Raw genomic sequence first — 23,187 nt, 5'->3', positions numbered from 1 at the left:
TCTGTTGAGAAAGGTAAGGGCAGATAGAACAAAAGGGCTTTCCAGGATGACCTGGCGATAGGGTCGTCCTGAGCCGCGATGGAGCTTCCCGTGTAGGCTCCTGGGTCACAATTTATTTATTTATTTATTTGCTCAGGCAGCCTGAGGTAACCATGGTGGGTCCGCACCTGCAATGTGTATGCAACTTTGCCCACAGTGCTAAAAGAAAACAGACAAGGTCCTGAGTGTCTGAAAAGGTAAAGGGTCTTCCACCTGAAGATACACTGAAAAGGTCCAGATTTTTGATATGGCAAAGCTACCAGGCAGGACTTTGTTCAGCAAATCCTAGCCCCCTAGAGCTGGAGCTCTTCAGTGGAGCTGGAGGGAGGAGCTCCTGGGCCAGTATGAGGAAGCGTTCTTTCACTCAATGGGAAGCACACATAAGGACATTGAGGTGCACAGGTTGGTGCTGAATAAGCATGTAAGTAGATGTGAGAAAATTTTACATCAGTTCCAGGATGATAGATCAGTCATAGGAAGTTAAGGTAAGCAAGGGGTGTTTGGGGCTTAGGCTTTTGAAGATGACACCGAGAGAGACAGTGATGTCTTCCAAGGGAACACTGAACTCTCACAGAAAGGGGTCTTCTGCATTTACTTGAAGCCCCAGAGTAACCAACATCAAGCCGTAGGATTTTTAACCTCTCTTAACTTTGATTTCTTCCACCCCAAGTTATGATAATTTAATGCTAATCAGTATCTCAAGAGTGGTATAATCAATGAAGCATCAAGGCTGTCATGGTAGCCTCTGAAATGTGAAAGGGAGTGCGCTGATCAGACCACGTAGAGCCAACTCGCCGTTATCCAAGGTCAAGAGCGGTGAGGAGCACACACAGACACACAACCCACCCACACTCGTACTGACGCCCACACACATGCTTGTGTATACACTCACATATACACACACATGCACACACACCTACACACACACATATGCACACACACATACACACATGCAACCCCAACACACACTGACATACACATACGCAACTACCACACGTGCACACACACTTACATACACATATGTGTACACATGCATCCACATATACAAATGCACACATACATACACACACATTAATTCACAAAAACACATACACGCAAATGCACACACATATATACACACACTCACACACAGATGCACACATGCGTTCACATACATACACACAAAGATGGATACATGCATAGACACACATTCATACACACAAATGCACACATACGTATACATACACTACGCACACACACTTAAATACAAATGTGTCCACACACAGCCACATACATATACGCACACACACACAAATGCACACATATATACACACTTACATACACGTATGTATGTACACACATTTGCATTAACACACAAATGCACACATACACATAAGCACACACACGTATGCGTGTACACACAAATGCACAATACATATACACATATATGTGCACACATGTGTGCATGTACACACATTCACAACAAATGTACACATGCATATACACATATATGCTCACACACTTACATACGTGTATGTGTGTACATGCATCAACGCACACATATATATACACACACACTCACATACACACGTTCTGGGCTGGCCGAATAGCTTCACTCTTTTCCCCGATCAGGGCTTTATCAGAGTTGCTAATAAGGGCCAAATGGACTGATTTTTATTTCTTTTGCTTTCTTTCCATTTTCTGCTCCACTGATTGGGGTTCCTAGGAGATGTGAAATGGCCAGGATGTGGGGGCAGTAGGAAGGAGCAGAGAATTTCCAGTCCTGAGTAAGTGACTCCCAGAAAGGTGTTAGAAGCAGATGGCTGCCTGTGCATTTCAGACCACAGAGCTAGATCCCATGACATGACCCAGAAGGGAGGGCATGACACAGACTCCAGGTTGAATAGGACAGCGAGGGCCAGGTAAAGCAGGGACCCTGCAGGCCCTGCCGACCAGTGTGTACCTCTCATGATGTGGTACAGGTGACTGCTGGCTTCTGGCAGCCATTGCCTCCCTCACGTTGAATGAAGAGCTGCTGTACCGAGTGGTTCCCAAGGACCAGAGCTTCCAGAAGGGCTACGCGGGGATCTTTCACTTTCAGGTATTGTGCCTTGCTCCTGCTCCTTGACACCACTTTCCCTACTCTTGGGTTCACCCAGATCCACTGAATCGGAAATCCTGGGATTGGGGCCCAGTAACCTATGTTTTAGAAGCCCTGTGGGCGCAATGATTAAGTGCTCAGCTGCTAACTGAAAGGTTGGCAATTCGAACCTTCCCAGAGGCTCCGTAGAAGAAAGACCTGGCAACCTGCTCCTATAAAGATTACAGCCTAGAAAACTCTATGGGGCAGTTCTACTCTATCACATGGGGTCACCTAGAGTTGGAACCGACTAGAAGGTGCCCAGCAACAACGACAACCTGTTTTGGAGTCCCCGATAGTGCAAATGGTAAATGTGCTTTGCTGCTTAACCTAAAGGCTGGAGGTTGGATTCTGCCCAGAGGCACTTCGGGAGAAAGGCCTGGTGACCTACTTCTAAAAACTCAGTCCTTGAAAACCCTCTGGAGCACAGTTCTGATGTGAAACACATGGGGTTGCTGTGAGTTGGGATCAACTCGACGGCCGCTGGTTTGGGATTTTCTGGTCTGGTAACCTGTGTTTTAACAAGCCCGCCAGGTGACGGTGTCGCACACTTAAGGTGGAGAACCGCTGCTTTCATGCACACACCCATCCCCCCTCACCACTCACCCACGACCTTGAGGAAAGCACTTTGACCTCAGGAAACGTGTGTTGAGCGGCCACAGTGTGGCCATGTGCGAGACTGGGCAAGTGTCCTTACCCGCAGACTCAGAGACTGGACTCAGTGTTTCTCGCACCTGCATGCTATTTGGTATCTCTTACGTGCAAGTGTAAGGTATGGGTCCTGCTCTGACGGAGCCTGAAGTCCAAGACTTGAACGTTGCTGGCCACAGTGCCCCCTTCTGAGGTCGGCTGAGGAGCCTCGCTCTTCCCCTCGGCTTATTCCCATGAGCAGCCACTGTGTTTTCCTGTCCCCAGTTCTGGCAGTATGGCGAGTGGGTGGAGGTGGTCATTGACGACCGACTGCCCACCAGGGACGGGCAGCTGCTCTTCCTACACTCCGAAGAAGGCAGTGAGTTCTGGAGCGCCCTGCTGGAGAAAGCCTACGCCAAGTAAGTGGGGTGGTTAGGGGCTCAGGGGACCTGAGGACTCCACCTGTCCCCCTCCCAGGGTGACATGCTCATGTCTTTCCCAGCACCTGGGACCCCCATGTGCTGAAAAGAAAGCATCCCTCAGTAACTAGAAACTCAGGGCTGTCAAGTCAGTTCCAACCCACAGCAGCCCCACAGGGTTTCTGCGGCTGTAAATGTCCACGGAAGCAGTCTGCGACACCTTTCTCCAAGGAGCCTCTAGTGGCGTCAGGCCGCTGACCTTGGGGCTAGCAGTCCATCGCTTTAACCACTGCGCCACCAGGGCTTCATACTAACTAGAAAGAAACAGAAATTTGAGCCAGGAGTTAAAAAACCTCAGCTCTGTCTCACATGACCGTGTGACCTCACATGAAACCACCCAGCCTCTTGGTACCTGAGCTGTTTTCTCTTTCAAACCCCAAGGTAAGTGCTTAGGTCATTGTGAACTTTTAAAAGAATGATGAATAATGAAAAAAAAAAAATTCTTGGATATGAACCTCAACGAAGTCTCCACCCTTTTCTCAGGAGTCTTTCTCTTTCTCACTGGCACTGGATACTCAAAGCCTTCTTTTGAGTTCTTTTAATTAGTTTCATTTACTGGTATCCTTTTCTGCAACCTGAGTTCCTTTCCAACGCTATTCCCAGAGCAATCCTAAGCTGGATGCCTCTCGGCCTCACCCCTACCCTGCCCCCAGACCCCAGAAACCCAAGAGCCTGGGTCAGCTCTGCAAGGGCTGCACTCTGCACTCTGCTTTCTGAAGGCGTGTGCGGCCTGGTGCCAGCATCGTCAGGCTCCTTCCAGGTGACACGCTGAGCAGGCCCACAATGGGTCCTGAGCACTGCCCGCAGCCCATGTGGCCCCTCGCCGGGGTGGCTGATGGCTGTGGGTTGGACATGTTTTCTCTCTTTCCTGGCAGGCTTAATGGTTCTTATGAAGCTCTTGTAGGAGGGTCCACGATGGAGGGCTTTGAGGATTTCACGGGCGGCATCTCAGAGTTTTACGACCTGAAGAAACCACCAACCAGTCTGTATCAGATCGTCCGGAAGGCCCTCCGCGCGGGGTCCCTGCTGGGCTGCTCCATCGATGTGAGCCTGGATGGCGGCTCTTTGCTCCCCATGTGTGGCGGGAAGGGACCAGCCAGGGGGAGAAAGGCCCGGGAAGGCTTTGACCCAGAGCAGTCTGGAAGCAGAGTGTGGGAGGTCGGGTCACACATTGTCCCCAGCACTTAGGAGCTGGTTAAGACCTCGTTAAAACAAACCCATTGCCTTTGAGTTTATTCTGACTCATGGCTACCCCATGAATTACATAGTAGAACTTCTCCATAGGGGTTTTTTTTTTTTTTTGGCTGTAATATTTACAGAAGCAGATTGCCAGGCCTTTCTTCAGATTGCCACTGGGTGGGTTTGAACTGACAACCTTTGGCTTAGGAGGTGAGCACAAACATTTTGTGCCACCCAGGGACCTTCTAAGACCTAATTATTAGGTGGGGATTGAGTTTGTCTGCCTGAGGAGCCCAGTTTTCCCCCTGCTGTACAGTCCCTGGTGGCACAATGGTTAAGCCCTCGGCTGCTAACTGGAAGGTTGGCAGTTTGAACTCACCCAGAGACTCCACAGGAGAAAGACCTGGCAATCTGTTCCCATAAAGATTACAGCCTAGGAAACCCTCTGGAGCAGTTCTCTCTGTTACATGGGGTTACTATGAGGCGAAAATCAACACAGCAGCACCTGATGACAATCACAGGGACAGTCCAGCCCTTTAGCGCTGCTGGTATTTCCCTAAGTACAAGGCCTCATCCCTGGGTCCCAGCCCCTACAAGGCCTTCATCCCTGGGTCCCAGCCCCTACAAGGCCTTCATCCCTGGGTCCCAGCCCCTACAAGGCCTCATCCCTGGGTCCTAGCCCCTACAAGGCCTTCATCCCTGGGTCCTAGCCCCTACAAGGCCCCTCATCCCTGGGTCCTAGCCCCTACAAAGCCTTCATCCCTGGGTCCTAGCCCCTACAAAGCCTTCATCCCTGGGTCCTAGCCCTTACAAGGCCCTTCATCCCTGGGTCCTAGCCCCTACAAGGCCTTTCATCCCTGGGTCCCAGCCCCTACAAGGCCTTCATCCCTGGGTCCCAGCCCCTACAAGGCCTTCATCCCTGGGTCCCAGCCCCTACAAGGCCCCTCATCCCTGGGTCCCAGCCCCTACAAGGCCTTTCATCCCTGGGTCCCAGCCCCTACAAAGCCTTCATCCCTGGGTCCCAGCCCCTACAAGGCCTCATCCCTGGGTCCTAGCCCCTACAAAGCCTTCATCCCTGGGTCCTAGCCCCTACAAAGCCTTCATCCCTGGGTCCTAGCCCTTACAAGGCCCTTCATCCCTGGGTCCTAGCCCCTACAAGGCCTTTCATCCCTGGGTCCCAGCCCCTACAAGGCCTTCATCCCTGGGTCCCAGCCCCTACAAGGCCTTCATCCCTGGGTCCCAGCCCCTACAAGGCCCCTCATCCCTGGGTCCCAGCCCCTACAAGGCCTTTCATCCCTGGGTCCCAGCCCCTACAAAGCCTTCATCCCTGGGTCCCAGCCCCTACAAGGCCTTCATCCCTGGGTCCCAGCCCCTACAAGGCCTCATCCCTGGGTCCTAGCCCCTACAAAGCCTTCATCCCTGGGTCCTAGCCCCTACAAAGCCTTCATCCCTGGGTCCTAGCCCTTACAAGGCCCTTCATCCCTGGGTCCTAGCCCCTACAAGGCCTTTCATCCCTGGGTCCTAGCCCCGGCCTTTGCTACCTCCTTTTGCTAAGTGATCTTGGGACTTAGGAAAACAAATGTGATGATCTTGGGACTTTGAGATCTCTGAAGACAAGGGAAGAGGTCTGACGCCAGGGGTCATGGTCAGATAGCACAGCTGGCTGAATGAGATTCCAAGGTGGCCACAGAGACCAGAGCCTGGAGACCCTCAGCCCTGGAGGCCTGGTTGTCCCCTGGCCCTCCTGTTCTTCCTTCCTCTCTTGCCCCCACCTGGTGATCTCAGGCGTGCTAACACCCGAGCAAGGCCATTCTCCTCTCTGTGAAAAATCCCAGCAGGATTTGCATGCTATTGAAAGGGAGGCGATGTGGGGATGGGGAGGGAGGTGGGGCCACAGAGGAGGGCTGACTGGGAAGCCCTTGTGGGGAAAATGTTGGAGAGCCAGGACGTCCAGACCAGGTGTCGTGGAAGTCTGTCTTCCTTGGGCAGCACGGGGTCACTCTGGTGAATAAATGAATTCCTGGCTTCCTGGCGGCATTTTAAAGGCTGGCAAGTCATAGTCTAGCCTTGGCAGCCACACAGCACCCTGCGTGGACCTGCGGCCCTGACCGAAGGAGGGTCGGATGGAGATGTCTCTATTTAGCTGAGGCTCAGGAAGCACACCTGTACTCCCAGTCCCTCTCTGGGTCCCGTCCCCATGGCCAAGTAGCACGTTCTTAGAAGGCATTGTAGGGGTGGTTCCATGAGGTCAAGGATAGCCTCCCTGAATGGACTTTGTGCTCAACCTAGGTCTCCAGAGCAGGTGAAACAGAAGCCATCACCAGCCAGAAGCTGGTTAAGAGTCACGCATACTCCATCACGGGGGCTGAAGAGGTAAAGTTAGGTTGGTGGCGGTGGTGGACAGTAGTATGTAGTAATATTGCTGTAAATCCAGGACATCCCTGAGAGGGAGGGAGAGGACCAGAACCGGCTTTTCCGCTCCCTGCTCTCTGCTGAGGTACAGTCTCTCCCTGTCTGGGCAGAGCCGCTGATGCTCCAGGTGTGCAGTTAGCACTTGCTCCTTACCTGGGAAAGCGCTCTGACTCTTACCTGTGCTGAGAAGACGGCAGCTGGAGCTCTGTAGTTTCTAAGGGAACACAGGCTCCCTTCTCTGAGGTGTGGCCAGGAAGAGGAAGAAGGTTCTGGAAGAAACTTGCAGAGCTTCTCAGTTACATTCGACACGCATTCCTACAAGTGTGTTTGTGTAGGTAAAGCAGTGGAAACCCACAGGAAAGCCAGCAAGGCCTGCTTGACTTTCAGGGTGGGCCATAGTAGTGGGAAGGAACTCAGCTATTTCTAGCTCTTTAACCCAAAAAGAAAGCTTAGGCTGTATTTTTCATCATTTCCTGTTACCATATTCTGTCTACTTTTTAAAAACAATCATATTCTGTCTACTTCCAAAAAGGACTTAGGAGACTTAGGATAAAAGGGGAGCCCTGGTGGCACAGTGGTTAAGAGCTCAGCTGCTAACCCAAAGGTTTGCAGTTGGAATCTACCAGCTGCTTCTTGGAAACTCCAAGGGACAGTTCTACTCTGTCCTATATTGTCAGATTCAACTCGATGGCAACACGTTTTTAATGGGTTATGACAGAAGGCATAGACACAATAAAACCATACAACTAGGTAAGAAGCATCAGACCATCTAGGCTAAAGACAGTGCTACAGCTGAGACATTAGTTTTGCTTTTGGTTTCCTGATGACCAAGGCAAAAAGGGAAATACGATGGGTGTCGTATTTATTAAAATGGGATGAATGCTCACTACAATGTGTTTGTGTTTCATGAATATGCCCTTCAAGCAAGTCAGTTCCACAAATATGAATGGAGTACCTATGCGTATACACTGGGTTAGGGCGTGACAGAAGATACAAGGGAAAGTCAAACACCCAGGTTCTAATAATTCATTGTGTTCGTGTGTGTGTTTAAGAGTGCAAGCATGTGTGCTGGGGTGTGCGGGGCTCCAAGTGAGAGTTGTAAGAGAATGTACAACTCAAAAAAGAAAAAAATGGTTAACTTCCCCTCGTGCAAAAAGGAGAGAGATTCCCTCCTCCCTTGGAGCATTTTCTTTAGAAAACTTGTAATAGTAAATTCTTTCTCGGCCCATTTCAGATGTATGTAGAGCTCTTTAAAAGCTAAATAAGCCTTTTGCCAAGGCTTGATTGGTTGCCGTTGAGTCCATTCCAACTCATGTGTCAGAGTCCAGCTGAGCTCCACAGGGCTTTCAATGGCTGACGTTTTGGGAAGTAGATCAGCAGGCCTTTCTTTCCAGGTGCCTCTGGGTAGACTTCAACCTTCAACCTTTTGGTTAGCAGCTGAGCATTTTAACTGTTTGTACCACCCAAAGACTCCTTGCCAATGTTACAACCCAGGAATGTCTTTCTCAAGGATCTGGGAGCCATCTTTTTGAAATGTAGTCATCGAGGAAGATAGTGTTGCTGTCTCCCCGTCTCCGTCATAGAAATACGAGAGGTTTATTATTCCTTTGGATAAAGACACTTAGCAAACACAAATGGCCTCCTCCCCATTACCAGGTGAATTTAGGATGAACTATAACCTAAAGGTTAGTGGTTCAAACCCACCCAGCGGCTCTGGGGGAGGAAGACCTGGAGATCCTCTCCCGTGAAGATTACAGCCTGGAAAGCCCTGTAGTGTAGTTCTACTCTATCACATGGGGTCATTATGAGTTGAAATCAACTCGATGGCACTTAACAACCACCACAACGTGTGTGACAAATAGTGCTGTCAAATCCTCTTGTTTGAGAACTAGTTACTGTTTATCTTGGCGACATGGATGAAATGAGTTGCATCTGCTTGCCGTGTCCAGGCTCAGAGCTCTTTCTGTCTTTGTAGTCTCTTTATGAATTAATTGCCTGTGATACATCACATTCTGGCTTAACGCTTAGTCAATAATGAAACTCTTTTCTTTCTCTTCTGCCTTTGTGGAGAGGTTTTCTGTGTTGGGAGCTGATTATGTTTTTAACTATATTTCCCCAACAGTGTTCAAAAAAATAGTCAGGGAAGGCAGCATGTGTGGGTCCCAGTATGGGCTTTGGAGACAGACTAGATTCCCATCCTGAATCTCCCACTTCCTACCTAGGTCATCCTGATGACTGAAACGCTCCAAGTCTCAGTTTTCTGGTGGTAAAATGAAAATAACGCTGGTACCCCCCAGGAGGATTGCTGTGAGGTTTAAGTGAGGCAGAAATGCACTGGAAATACTTAGCACAGTGACTGGCCCACAGTTTGCCCTGAATAGGTGCTACCTGCTGGGCTATGGCTTGGTGCACATTTATTGTCGTTGTTGTTAGCTGCCGTCGAGTTGGCTTTGACTCGTGGCAACCTTACGTATAACAGAATGAAACGTTACCCAGCCCTACATCGTCCTCACGATCACCAGCATGTCTGAGTCCATCATTGCAGCTACTGTGCCAGTCCATCTCACTAAGGGTCTCTCTCAGCCTTGCCGGCCCTCCACTTCAACCAAGCATGATGTCTTTCTCCAGTGGTTGATCCCTCCTGATGACATATCCAAAGCAAGCGAGTCCTACATCGTTCCGTTGTGGTCCATAAGGTTTTCACTGATTAATTTTCAGAAGAAGATTGCCAGGCCTTTCTTCCTAGTCCATCTTAGACTGGAGGCTCTGCTGAAACCTGTCCACCATGGATGACCCTGCTGAAATTTGAAATACTGGTGGGAAAGCTTCCAGCATCACAGCAACACACAAGCCACCACACTAGGACAAACTGACAGACGGGTGGTGGTGATTATCGTCAGGTCCTATATATTAGGATTGGGGAGTCAAGCTTAGTGAACTATAACATTTAAATCTAAGTGAAAGCACACATAAACTTGTTTTTATGCTAGTCTCATTCTTCATTTATTCAACCCAACTGGGAAAAATTGAGCACTTGGCAAAAGCCTGAAAATACACGTTAAGATAAAATAAAAGTGAGCTTGTTTAGGGATGTTTGAACAATTTTAAGCAAAACCTTCTCTCGCGCAGATGTAAAGGCAGGACAGCCGTAGTCCAGTAACTCAGCACCTGAATTTTTTTGTGTGTGGGACTTGCAGGTGGATTTCCGTGGCCGTCCAGAGAAGCTCATCAGACTCAGGAATCCGTGGGGCAATGTGGAGTGGAGGGGGGCCTGGAGCGATGAGTAAGTAGGTCCTGTTCCCAGCCCCTGCCCTTGCCTCTCCTATGTAAAGGCCCTATGTAAAATAAACAGTCACGACGAGCCTGACATTACAGGAATTCACAGCACTGTCTGTCCACAGAAACCCTGGTGGCACAGTGGTTAAGAGCTACGGCTGCTAAGTAAAAGGTTGGCAGTTCGAATCCACCAAGCACTCCTTGGAAACTCTACGGGGCAGTTCTGCTCTGTCCTATAGGGTCACTATGAGTTGGAATTGGCTCGACGGCAACAGGTTTAGTTTTTTTTTTAGTCTGTCCACAGATTATCTGGTATGCTCAGAACAGAGTAATAAATGTTTCCAGGCGGGGAGAAGCAAACAAAACCCGCTTAGCTGGAGTCTTTGACAGTGGTGTCACTAGGGTTGGGATCACCCATTGCGGTAACTCATGGTGTCACCAGACCATACAGAATCCTTAGTAATGTTTTCTGTACTAATAAAAAAAAAACTGTAGTTCCCGTATATCACTCCTTCTTTTCCTTTAATTTCTACTTCATTCTCAAAAAAGTTATTGAAATTAGGTCCACTAATACTAATTACCATAATAAAAAATAATACTGTTAGCTAAAACACCAGAAAATTTGACAAAATCAATGACTAAAAACACCAGCAGCAACAAAAATAACAGTGCATCTTTGTCATGGAGGCAGACGAAACCACGTGATCTGCAGCGTCACTGCACTGGGTGATAATGACAGCTCTGACTGGAGCCCATTAGAAGTTCAAAAAGTAAATGAGCATAGAGTTTTACCTCATAGGTATATTGATACATGTAAGTTGGGCTTATGGAAAATGTTTTTGTTGTTATAAGTAACAACAGGTTATTTTTATAAAAAATAATAAATTTCTGCTGAAACACTGCACAAAAATTTTATAGACAGTCCTTTTGGGGTCGCCTCCTCTGACAGTGTTGCCCGGTACGGTCTGTATCCCCCTCACGCCCTCAGTGATGCTGCTGGTCTTTGATTCTGGATTTCGGCTCTGGCATTTGGAAGTCTGGCAGCTCAGTCAGATTTTGCTTAGCTCTGAGGGGTTTGCCCGGCTCTTACCTCCTACACTGTGGTGATCCAAAGGTCAAATCGATCATTCACGATCGAATTCTTTCCACTCCACAAACCCCAGTCACTCTGATAAAGGCCAGGCCCCTCAGCACCGAATGGAAACGACGCTTAGAAAATGGAACTTGATCCTAGGAGCCCAGGGCAGCGGGATGACGCATGAGAAGGGAGCCGTTCCTGGGGGCAGATGTTGATCTCCCCTGACAAGGTCACTAATGACTGGAGAGGCGGGCATCTTAGGCAGCCTCTCGCTGGTGAGAGAAAGTCAGTCAGAGATGGTGGCTGGACCCCACCCAAAGTCCCCCGTGATGCCAAGGGGCAGGTGTGCCCTGGAGCCGATACCCCCAGGGGCAGGAGGAAGGAAAGCATGAAGCTGGCCTGAAGGAGACAGATTGAAGCTGGGGAAGGACTTAGAATTTGCCAGTATTTTCAACACAGAGCCACCAGAGATGCTACCAGTCATAATAGTAACCTCCTCCCAGTACGCCCTGGTGGCACAAGGGTTAAGTGCTCAGCTGCTAACTGAAATGTTGGTGGTTCGAACCCACCAGCCACTCTGAGAGAGAAAGACCCAGCGATCTGCTCCCATAAAGATTATAGCCTAGAAAACCCTCTGGGGCAGTTCTGCTCTGTCCTATAGGGTTGCTATGAGTCAGAATCCCCTTGATGGCACACGGCAACAACAACATATCCGTAACCTCGAGTGCACCCTTCAGCGCTGTCCTTACTCAATGATGCCATTTAGGGCTTTTGAAGGGATCTTGATTATGTTTAATCACAGCATCGTTGCTGCTCCCACCTGCAGCGTTTCCTCTCAGGTTTGTGTCACGAAGAAACTTGTGTCCCAGGGGCCATGGATTGGCCCCCTGTATTAAAGGACTTTTTATTTCATTGCCTAAGATTGAAGGGGACCCCAAACGTCAATTCTGCCAGTTGCCCAAAAAGGATGACGTGGCTGAGTGAAACCGAAACCCCAGGTTTTGACCGTTTTAGCCAATAGCCGTTTGCCAGGCTGACAGAAGGACTTCTGTGATTTCACCTCCCTTTCGGGGGTCACCGAGTCCCTAGGAGGCTGGGCAGCTGATGGGAGGTGACTGGTGAGGCTGGTTCCTCACCAGCTGGGAGCCCGGGGGGAGGTGGGAGGTAGGTGTCTCCCAGGTAACATTTCTTAGCTCAGTCTAATGCCTACCTAAATTTTTATGCATTTTTTTTTTAATTAAGAAAAAAAAATCAACGGGGAGATTTAGGTCAGATCTGAAATTCTCCAGCATGTTCTCTAACCTTTGTTAACAGCTAGAACATTCTGAGATTCAGCTCTGATCAAATTAAAGGTTCAGTGAATTAAGGACCCAAGAACTCTTCTGCCTGATCTCCCAGGGGACTTAGAGGCTGAGAGAGAGAGACACACACACAGACAGACAGAGACAGAGAGAGAGGGGGAGGGACTGGGCTTATGTGTGCCTCAGTTTTATGCAAGAGAGCAAAGGCGTTCTGGTTTTGCTGAAGGTATTCAGCAGAAAGGGTATTTTTAAACGGATCTTGACACTGCTCAGTTATTTAGATGTTGCATAATTATTTCAGGAAGACCTAACCTTGCACAGGTCTGCTGGCTGGAGAGGGCACTGGAATAAAGTGTCTGCAGAGGGAGTGGGCAGCACCATAGAAAGGCCGCCAGCAGGAGTCCTCCCAGGGTGACATTACTTCAGGGAGATTGCCAAAAACTGGGCCTGATTGTCATTCTTGCAGACCCAGAAAGTAGACCATGTCCCTACACCCCGAGATGGTCAGACCCTGTCACAATGTGCTTACCCAGACTGGTAAAGAGGCCAGGGTGACAATTTAATAATCAATTCTGGTGTGCCTCCCTTTCTGGTGACAGAAATTCCCACAGTTCTGGTCTTGGACATCCTCATTCCTATTATCAAGGGCCTGGAAGTCTCAATTAGAAATGAGAACGTGCCTAAAAAACGCCCAGCTGCCGCTGAGTCGACCATAGCTCATGGAGACACGTGTCGGAGTGAAACTGCGCTGCATAGATTTTCTTTCTTGTCTTTGTTGTTGTTTTTGTAAAAATAATTTATGTGTGTTGTTGAGAATATGTATGGCAAACGCGTACCGATCAGCAGTTTCTACAGGCACAATTCGGTGACATTGACTACCTTCTTGCAGTTGTGAAACCATTCTCACCCTCCTTTTCTGAGTTGTTCCTCCCTTATTAACATAAACTCACAGCCCCTTAGGTTCCTATCTAATCTTTCAAGTTGCTGTCGTCAATTTGATCTCCTATATCAAAAAAAAAAAAAAGATTCTGACTCATAGCAACCCTGTAGGACAGAGTAGTACTGCTCCATACGGTTTCCAGGGAGCACCTGGTGGATTTGAACTGCTAACCTTTTGGTTAGCAGCTATAGCTCTTCACCACTATGCCACCAGGCTTTCCAATCCCATAGAGACAGATCTTAAAAGAGCGTAATGCTCAAGACAGACATTCTTTACTAGTTAAGCTAAATTACTGTTTGGTTTTCAGAAGACTTCAGGAGATATTTTTGTTTTAAAATTCAACGATTATCTCAGGGCAATAGTTTTGGGGGTTCACCAGCCATCACAGCTCCAGAAAATCTAAATTCCATGGGAATTTGAAATTCTGTTCTGCATTTCCCCTCCCCGCTGCCATAGGGTTTTCAATGGATGATTTTCCAGAAGTAGGACCACCAGGCTTTTCTTTCAAGGTGGTGCCTCTGGGTGGATTTGAACTGCCAACCTTTTGGTTAGCATTGAGTGCTTTCACCATTAAAGCAAGGCCCATGACCTCAGCGCTCCTGCCACACATTGCCCTCTGCTGCCCAGAGTCCAGGACCCTGATCTGCATCCCTTCCCCAGGCTTTGCACCCCGGCACACCATCTTCCTGCCTGCCTGCCTCCCTTGCTGTTTTTCTGCATTCCGTTTCTGGCCTTTTGGGGAAAGTTAGCTGTGGTAAACAGCTTGCACTACAGCCGAACCCCCCAGGAACAGCCTCCTCTGCTTTGTTTTTTTTCCAGTGCACCAGAGTGGAATTACGTAGACCCTAGGCTGAAGGAAGAGCTGGACAAGAAAGCTGAGGATGGGGAGTTTTGGTGAGAGCGTCATCTCTGGAGAGCTGTCCTGTTAGCCAGGGTTCTGTTCTAGGCTCTGATGGTGGGGGCAGTGTGTCTCTAAGTGTTCCAGGAATGCAGCAAGCTTCTGACCAGGGGGCTTCATTTCTCTCCCCTCTTTTGCCCTCGTCTAATTCTCCCTCTATAGCAGCATGTCTAAGGCATTGAAGCCAACATATCTGGGCCACCAACATGAATTAGCCATCAGCCTGTCTTCCTCAGTTTGTGTCTTTCCTACAAAATAAGACCAGTACTGCTATCTCTTTAAGGTCTAGTCCAGAAACACCCTAAGATTTAGGTGACCATCACAATAGAGCTGCCTTTGCTGGTGGGCTAAGGACGATAATAAGGGCACCTTGAATATAATGTGACTGAGAGGAGGTGGTGGCATCTCTGTGCTGACATCAGTAACAAATACGAACTGCTGGTGGAAATGTAAAACCACGCAAAACAGTTTGGCGGTTCCTCAAAAAGGTAAACACAGAAATTACCGTATGACCCAGCAATTCCACTCCTAGGTATATGCCCAAAAGAATTGAAACCAGGGACACAAACACATTCTTGTACACCAGTGTTCACTGCAGCCCTGTTCACAGCTGCCTAAAGGTAAAACCAGTACGAGTGCCTTCAACAGATTAACAAAAATGTGGTCTATCCATGCAATGGGATATTAACCAACATAAAGAAAAATGAAGTCCTGATACATGCTACGACCTGGATGGACCTTGAAAACTTTACGCTGAGTGAAATGAGTCTATCACAAAAGGACAAATATTGTATGATCCCACTTATGAAATATCTAGAGTAGGTAAATCCACTGAGACAAAGAAGATTAGTGGTTACCAGGGATTACTAGTGATTACCGTGGGGGGAGGAGGAAATAGGGAGTTAAAACAAAAAGGTGCTAACAGCAACAAATAATTAAATAGGAACCAATCTCTTATGGGTTTAGATGGAACACAGCCTCCTGGGGTCTCCTTCAGTTTAGGGTTCAGACTCTTTGCAGGTTGGGTGGATACGTGAGGGGGCTCTCTAATAAGAATTGAGATGCTAACGGCAGTGAGGAAGTTGGTCGTGGTCTCTGCATACTTGTATCGGTGGTCTGTAGAAAGGTTTCCAGTTAGCCCAGGGCCGCCAAGGCCACTGTCATGGCTCCTGCCTGGGCCCAGTAGCATGCGTGTCCTCAGCTTCCATCCCACCTGTCTTAATGGGTGCTCCGTCAGCAGGATGTCCTTTTCGGATTTCTTGAGGCAATTCTCTCGGCTGGAGATCTGCAACCTGTCCCCAGACTCCCTGACCAGTGAGGAGGTGCACAAGTGGAACCTGGCCCTGTTCAATGGCCGCTGGGTGAGGGGCTCCACCGCCGGGGGCTGCCAGAACTACCCAGGTAAGGTGAAGGGCCCACCTGGTCTGGTGGCTCCTTGTTGTCCCCAAGCTAAAGCTAAAAAAAAAAAAAAAAAAAAAGCTAGGTGCCTTTATATCTTTGGAGAATGCCTTTGGACTTTGCTCTCTGGCTCCTGGGTGCCCCCTGGTGGCGCTGCTACTCCCCTGGGCTTGGCTGCCAGGGCAGCAATGGTGGGCAGCGGTTCTGCAACCTGCACCTGAGGGCTGATCTGAGGTAGTGCTGTGCTCAGGTAGCGCTGTTCTTCGGTGTCTGTGTGTTCAAACCACACTGCTTCACCCACCTGCCCCTGAAACTAATCATGCTCTTTCCACCCTACACTGAGCCCTTCTGTTCTTCTCTTGGGCTTCCACCATCCCAACCCAACCTGCCGGAGACCCCAACCCACTGAGCTCTGGGATGGTGTCTAATGGTGTGCTGGAGGAACGTGGCATAAGGTCTGCTCTTTCAACAGCCTGAATCTATGAGAGCAGCCGCTCTGCTTTGTATTTGCGCCTGAGTCATAGGCGAGGGGTGATTGTGGCAGGAGGCACACACGAGGCCTGGGGTGGCTCTCCCCACTCCCAGATTTCAGATCCCTGGCTGGTGGAGATGGTCGGCTGCACACCTTTGCCTCCGCACTAACTCTGGGCCTCACCTTAATAAAGGTGGAAGCCTTCCCCAGTCTACAAACTGGCACTAATACCTATACAGGCTCCTTCTAGGGTGAATCAGCTGAGGTGAGGCAGCACCTGATGAAGAAACTCCGAAAATCGACCCCAGCTCTCTAAGGAGAAATGAAGAGAAGCAAAGCCAGCTCTCTCCACTTTGCGCCTCCCCACCCCTGCTCTCCCTCCCTAGTTTGATGTTGGTTGATGATGTTGATTGACAGACCATAAACACCGAGGCAGGGCCATCCTGGGGCTATGCTCACAGTTGTTGGAAGTGACATTATAATAAAAATCCCGCATGGGTACAGTCCTGGGATCTCAACAAAGTTCCTCCTCCATCCTCCATCTAGTCCACAGCGACCCATTCTAGCAACAGAGACAAGCGCTGAGTGAGGGGAAGGAGCCAAGCTAGTTTCCTGTCCTTGTTGCTTAGCTTAGGGACCCTGGGGATGTCACTTCTCTTTTCTGAGCCTCAGTTTCCTGACCCTCAAAACATGACAATGAGACCCATCTTGCAACCTCACTGGGTTACTGTGAGCATTGTAACACGGAATGTGTAGGAAAGCACTTTGTAAACTGTGTAGCATCATACAAATGGGACGTATTATTTTTATGGCCCATTCTCTTCCTCCAGTTCTGTTAAGGAGTAAACAGAAAGTGTAGGGATGGCAGTAATGTTGCATTTGGGAGAAATTAAAATATGCTCACCATTAGCAAGCTCTTAGAAACGTATAGGAAATTTGCGTGGATCATTTTGGGAGCTCGGAACTGTAGGAGATGCCCAGGCATCTGTGTGCACCAAACCACTGCTCCGTCTGTGCTGCCAGCTAGCTGTCAGGAAGGGATGGATTGCCCTTGCCCCTTGGTAATGGTGTAAGTATGGAAAATTACAGAATTTTCTCTGTCTTCTCTGGAATCTACAGGTATTTGGCTTTAAAATCCATTCACTTGTGCCTTCAATTAGAAAAAAAAACCTAGAAGCATAGATTCTGGGAAGTACATTTGAATAAGTAATTTCACTATTAAGAAGAAACATAACCAGTAGCTCTTGGTCAGCTGTGTCTTGTTATTTCACCAAGTCAGACCCTATTTTAGAGGATATGAGGGAAGCCCTCCCCTCTCCTCCCCACCCCCTTTCTTTCCTGGTTAGCCACCAGCATTTAGGTTAGCAGTCAAGTCGAAATTGTTGAGGCTTTAGCGTAGAAATGCCTGTCAGGCTTGTCTTCTTCAATTATGCTCTGCTGCTCGGTTCCTGTTGCAGAAGTGCTGTGTGCCCTTGGATAATCTGTTTGACTTCTCTGTGCCTTGGCTGGTGTAGTCACTATTTTGAAAGATTAAAAAAAAAAAGAAAAGTCATCTTTGAAACAAAGTGGTCTTTAAATACTCATAGGTGATGTGGCAGGAATGCTTCCTAATTGCCAATTATCATTCCTCATGCATTATTAAATGACTTAGTCTTGAAGAACGTGTCTCGTCTGGTCTGTGGCACTGTTGCCGTCAAGTGAGGCTGCTGGCTGACAGACAGGGGAGCAGCTCTGGGGCTGCTGGGGCTGTGATCTGAAGCAGGGTCCTCCCTGAGGGAAAGCGCACGTCAATCAGGCTGGGCTTTCTGGGGGCGGCAAGAGTGGCCAGCCCTGTTTCTAGCCTGTCAGGCAGAAGCCCCCTTGGTAGCTAGTCTCCTCTGGTACTTTGTCCTCATTTGTCCAAGGGCTGTATTTTTTACTCAGAGATCTCCCTTCGTCAGGAGGTGGGGTTGCCTTCATAGGCCAGGGAGCTGAGAACAAGGAGATGTTAACAGTTTCCCAGGTAGGCCTGGAGGTTCCTTCCCAGTGGGGTACAGAGGAGCCCTGGGATCATGGCCCTTGATAATTCCCACGCAACCATCCCTGGGCTGCAGCTCCATCAGTCAGAAGTACACAAACACCAAATGCTATGGGATATTTATGTGTCTTTGTCCGTCTGTGCGTCAGGGTGGGGTGGGGTGGTAGGAGGAAATGCCTGGCCACCTTGTAGAGAAAACTTTCCGGGGCCTGCGTACAAGGTACTGTTTGCTTAACTAGTAGGTTCCTGGGTGGCACAAATGTCTTGTGCTTGACTGCTAACCTAAATGCTGGTGGCTAACCAGTTGTCGTTGAGTTGGTTTTGACTCATGGCCACCTGCGTGTGTCAGACTAGAACTGTGTTCCACAGGGTTTTCAGTGGCTGATTTTTCAGAATGTAAAATCAGGCCTTGTTTCCGACTCTAAACCTCCAACCTTTTGGTTAGCAGCTGAGCTTGCACTAACCATTTGCAACACCCAGGGACTCTACAGTTTGCCAACAGTCATGCTTGCACTGGGATGATCAAGGTTCTCCCCTTTCGTTTTATTCTTCCCCTGTCCTCACCCCCCTGTGGGGGGAACCACCACCACGTGGGTGACTTCCAGCCACCTACTGGACCAATCCCCAGTTCAAAATCCGTTTGGAGGAGGTGGACGACAGCCACGAGGAGTACGCCGGAGAGCCCCGCTGTACGGTGCTGCTGGGTCTGATGCAGAAGAACCGCAGGCGGCAGAAGAGAATAGGACAAAGCGCGCTGAGCATTGGCTATGCCGTCTACCAGGTACCTCAGCTGGGCTTGTCCTTCTCTGCACGCTCGATTCTTTGGCCTGAAGATTTTGGGTGGTGATTGGAGCACGTGTTTTCTATTGCTTGGACGGTCCTAATTGAGCATTCTTGCTTCCCTGAATACATCTCCCAGTGGCCTTATTGAGGTCTGAATTCCACCATTAGAGATTCATTCTTATGGCTCAAGTCTTTGTCTACTGTTAACACTGAGGCATATAATTCATTGAACTTTGCCTGTCATTTGGATCTCAGTATAGATCCGCTAGAGCCCTGGTGGTACAGTGGATAAGAGCTCGGTTGCTAACCAAAAGGTCAGGAGTTCAAATCCACCAGCCGCTCCTTGGAAACTCTTTGGGGCAGTTCTACTCTGTCGTATAGGGTCACTGTGAGTAGGAATGGACTTGACAGCCATGGGTTTTATTTGGCTGGTATAGATACACTTATTAGACTCTTTCCAAATATGGACTTTTCAGGGGGCAGGAACCAAGGATATGGGGGCACAAGGCATTCAAGGGGACACGAGAAGGATGAGGGGCAGGTGTGAGTGGGGGGAGAGAGGCTGGGTATGGGAGCCAAGGGCAAACACCCCCTTCCTCTCACCCTGGGCAACCTTGAGACACTTGTTGGGGTACACAGGATGTGGAGTGGGGTGAGGGAAGCCACACAGCCACTTCTAGTTCACTTGGCTCTGGCTCTGGAAACCGAAGCTGGCTGTGGTCTCAGGCTGCAGTCCGTGGCTCAATAGTCCAGTTGGTACTGGTAACCACCCCACTACGGACTTAACAGCCTCAGAGATACGTTAACACAAGACCTTCGGGTCTTTACAAGCCTAGCCAGGAATAGATGGGAATCTACTTTTATGTACAGGCAAAGGCTCCTTATAACAAATTCCAGAGGGATTCATAGTGGTTGTTTTTGTACAATTTTGTTAGAAATAAACCTCCAGAGAAACAATACAATTGTAATCAGGAAGACCAATGTATGACACAGAGCTGGCTGTAGGTGCAACAACTCAGCATAAATTAATGTTTAGAGAAGAAATATTATAATTAGAACCAGTAAGGACAAGTGAAGGAGCCCTAGTGGCACAGTGATGAAAGTAATCAACTGCTAACCAAAAGGCCAGTGGTTCAAGACTACCAGCAGCTCCTTGGGAGAAAGGTGTGGCAGTCTGCTTCTGTAGAGAGTTCCAGCCTTGGAAACCCTATGGGTTGGAATCAACTCAACGGTAGTGGGTTTGGTTTGGTTTTGAAAGGAAAAGTGGGATTGTCAAGTGGGCTTCTGCTCGATTAAATGGAAGGGCAAGAATTCCAAGTGGCATGGGTTGTTTCCAGCCTCTTCATTTCTTTTATTCTGGAATTTAGGGCTTTAGAGTTTAGGGGGTGTGCGTGTGTATGTCTGTGTCTCTGTGTTTTAGGTTGGAGGAATGGAAGTTAGGAAATAATTGCTTCTTGATGGCAGGACACAAGAATTGCAGCTAAATCAGCTCCAATTCTGCTTTAGCTTAGCTCTTCCATCCCACCTAGAAGGTAAACAGCACAGAAGCAGAGTCTCTGCTTACAGGTAAAAAGCCCGAGAAATCGCTTACAGTATGCGGGCCAATTCAACAAACTTTAGGGAGCCCTGATGGTGCAGTGGTTAAGCGTTTGGCTGCTAACCAGAAGGTCGCCAGTTTGAATCTACCAGTCGCTCCTTGGCAACCCTATGGAATAGTTCTACTCTGTCCTACAGGGTCACTATGAGTTGGAATTGACTCAATGGCAATGGGTTTGGTTATTTTGGTTTTTAGTGGACCCTTACTATGTGCCAGGTCCTGTGCTGAAAGCTGGGGACACTGAGAAGACAATCACATGGCTACTGCCATCGAAGTGCCCACAGTCTGGAGTGGGGATCAGACACACGCCCAGTGAGCTCTAGTGCACTCAGATTGTACTGCGATGGGAGCCAAGATGGTGGGCTAGAGCCACCTCCAAGAAGGACAGCTTCATGGAGACTTTTGACCGGGGCTTCGGGAATGGGTCAGATTTCAAAGGTGAAGAAGGGAGTGGAGAGTAGGAGGGCAGGGCTGAAGGTGGGTTCCTCAGGGCTGTGTGGCCACCAGGCTCATTGTGCATCAGGCCAACTTTCCATAAACTGATCCACAAAGCCTTCTTTCAAAGGCACATGAGCTAATACACTGAAATAGTTTTGTTTGGCACGGCTTTTGCTCTAATAAATAATATATAAGGCATGCCAGTTTTTCAGATGCCAGATTATAGCTGCTTATAAAACAGAGCAGTGCATGAGATCTGTGGACCTTCTTATGGCCAGAGGCATATCATTCAGAGCATGACAGCTGTGAGTGGAAGATTTTGAAAGTTAAGTTGAGGAGGAGGGTGTAGAGAGGTAGAGAGCTCTCTACTCTGACCCCTGCGTCCGCCTCTTCTGGCTTTAACTCTCTGCGAACTAGAGTCTGGTTTGAGGTTGCAAACCTAACACCGATTGAGAAGCAGCCAGGATCCCTGAAGCCTAGAGAGCCCAGCTTGTCCAGATTCCTCTCTCTCTCCTGTTATCTTCCTGCCATGATGATGGGCTCACGCCAGGCAGGCCTGTCATTTGCATTCAGGATCCTGCGTTTCAAAGAGGGCCGTCCCTTCCATGCATCAGTGGGCAATGGCTAAGGCATGCACTCCTGCCTCGCTGCCTGGATTTGTGCCACGGAGAGCCCCCCACCACTCGCCTGGCTCAGTTCCTGCCCAGGGACTCTTGGCAGGGTGGATTCAGGGCATGTAGATACACGGTGGTCGGGTTGTTAATAGGACGGCAGCCAAGGTATTTCTGTCCCCACTGGCTGTTTCCAGTTGCTGTCTGGTCGGCTTCAGCTCATGGTGACCCCAGGTCTGTTAGAGTAAAACTGTGCTCCATAGGGTTTTAAAGGGCTGGTTTTTCAGAAGTAGATCGCCAGGCCTTTCTTCTGAGGTGCTCTGGGTAGACTTGAACCTCCAACCTTTCGGTTAACAGCAAGTGTGTTAATCATTTGCAGCCTACATGGAAGGGGCAGAGGAGGGAAAGGCCGAAATGGAGACTTGAACCTCTTCTCTCCGCTGGCATAGGACCTCTGGTGCCCTGGGCATGGGAGGGCTCCACTGTGGATCTGAGATCTGATCCTCGTGGGGGCAACATTTTCAGTTGCAAATTAGTAAGTCCTTGGGTGGCACAAATGTTTTCTTCTCGACTCCTAACTGGAAGGTTGGTGGTTCAAATCCACCCAGTGCAGCCGTGGAAGAAAGGCTTGGTAATCTACTTCAGCAAAGATTACATCCAGGAAAACCCTACAGAGCAGTCCTACCCTGTAATGCATGGGGTCGCCATGAGTTGGAACTGACTCGATGGTTATGGATTTGGTGGGGTTTTTTTTTTAACTTGAGCTAGAATAGTGGAAAAAGAATTTATCAGCTCATGTCACCAAACGAAGGGAAGGGCAGGAATGCTTGGGACGAGGGCCTTGGGTGTGTTCCCTCCACATGTGATCTATGGTATCTGTGCCCTTCTAGTCTAGCTTTTTTCATCATCTTCCTAATATCACCCGCGTAAAGGAAGGGGCCCCCTTTCCTTAGTTTCAATTTAAAAATCCCAGAGAAGTCTCTGATGGGCTCAGCTTGGCCATGTCCTTGGACCAATCACCGTAGCCGAGGGCAAGAGAAACTGTGGCCCAGCTTGAGTGAGATTCCCTCCTCCGGCCAAGCACAGGACGTGGGGGGTTAGGTCTGTAAGATGTTGTCAGTAGTTGCTGTCAAGTCAGCTCCAACTCATGGCCACCTTACATATAACAGAGGAAAACATTGCCTGGTCCTGGACCATTTCCATGATCTTTGGCATGCTTGAGCCCATTGTTGAAGTTAGTGTGTCAGTCCATCTCATGGAGGTTTTTCCTCATTTTTGCTGACTCTCTCCTTTAGCAAACATGCTGTCTTTTTCTAGCGAATGGCCTCTCCTGATAATGTGTCCAAAGTAAGTGAGCCAAAGGTGTTAGTTTTCTTTAAATTTCAAGGTTATAAGAGTTTGGGATCCTGGTAGATTATACAGAGCCCTAGTGGCGCAGTGGTTAAGAGCTTGGCTGCTAACCAAAAGGTTGGCAGTTTGAATCCACCAGCCGCTCCTTGGAAACGCAATAGGGCAGTCCT

At 48.9% G+C, this 23,187-nt stretch overlaps 1 protein-coding gene across 1 annotated transcript in view; it reads left to right on the top strand.

The window, feature by feature from the left end:
* CAPN8 (calpain 8) overlaps window positions 1-23,187 on the top strand; it is an 88,354-nt gene that overhangs the window by 44,544 nt on the left and 20,623 nt on the right. Inside the window, exons 3-10 of the mRNA XM_049867922.1 lie at window positions 2,001-2,119; window positions 3,074-3,207; window positions 4,143-4,311; window positions 6,736-6,819; window positions 10,056-10,141; window positions 14,273-14,347; window positions 15,592-15,752; window positions 18,844-19,019. Coding sequence (XP_049723879.1) covers window positions 2,001-2,119; window positions 3,074-3,207; window positions 4,143-4,311; window positions 6,736-6,819; window positions 10,056-10,141; window positions 14,273-14,347; window positions 15,592-15,752; window positions 18,844-19,019 — 1,004 coding nt within the window. The remainder of the gene's footprint in view (window positions 1-2,000; window positions 2,120-3,073; window positions 3,208-4,142; window positions 4,312-6,735; window positions 6,820-10,055; window positions 10,142-14,272; window positions 14,348-15,591; window positions 15,753-18,843; window positions 19,020-23,187) is intronic.

The sequence above is a fragment of the Elephas maximus genome, chromosome 24 (genome assembly GCF_024166365.1).
Source record: "Elephas maximus indicus isolate mEleMax1 chromosome 24, mEleMax1 primary haplotype, whole genome shotgun sequence".
In the NCBI taxonomy this organism is placed as follows: Eukaryota; Metazoa; Chordata; class Mammalia; order Proboscidea; family Elephantidae; genus Elephas; species Elephas maximus.
The sequence above is the reverse complement of the archived record's forward strand: the minus strand, read 5'-3'. Positions and strand labels throughout refer to the sequence as shown.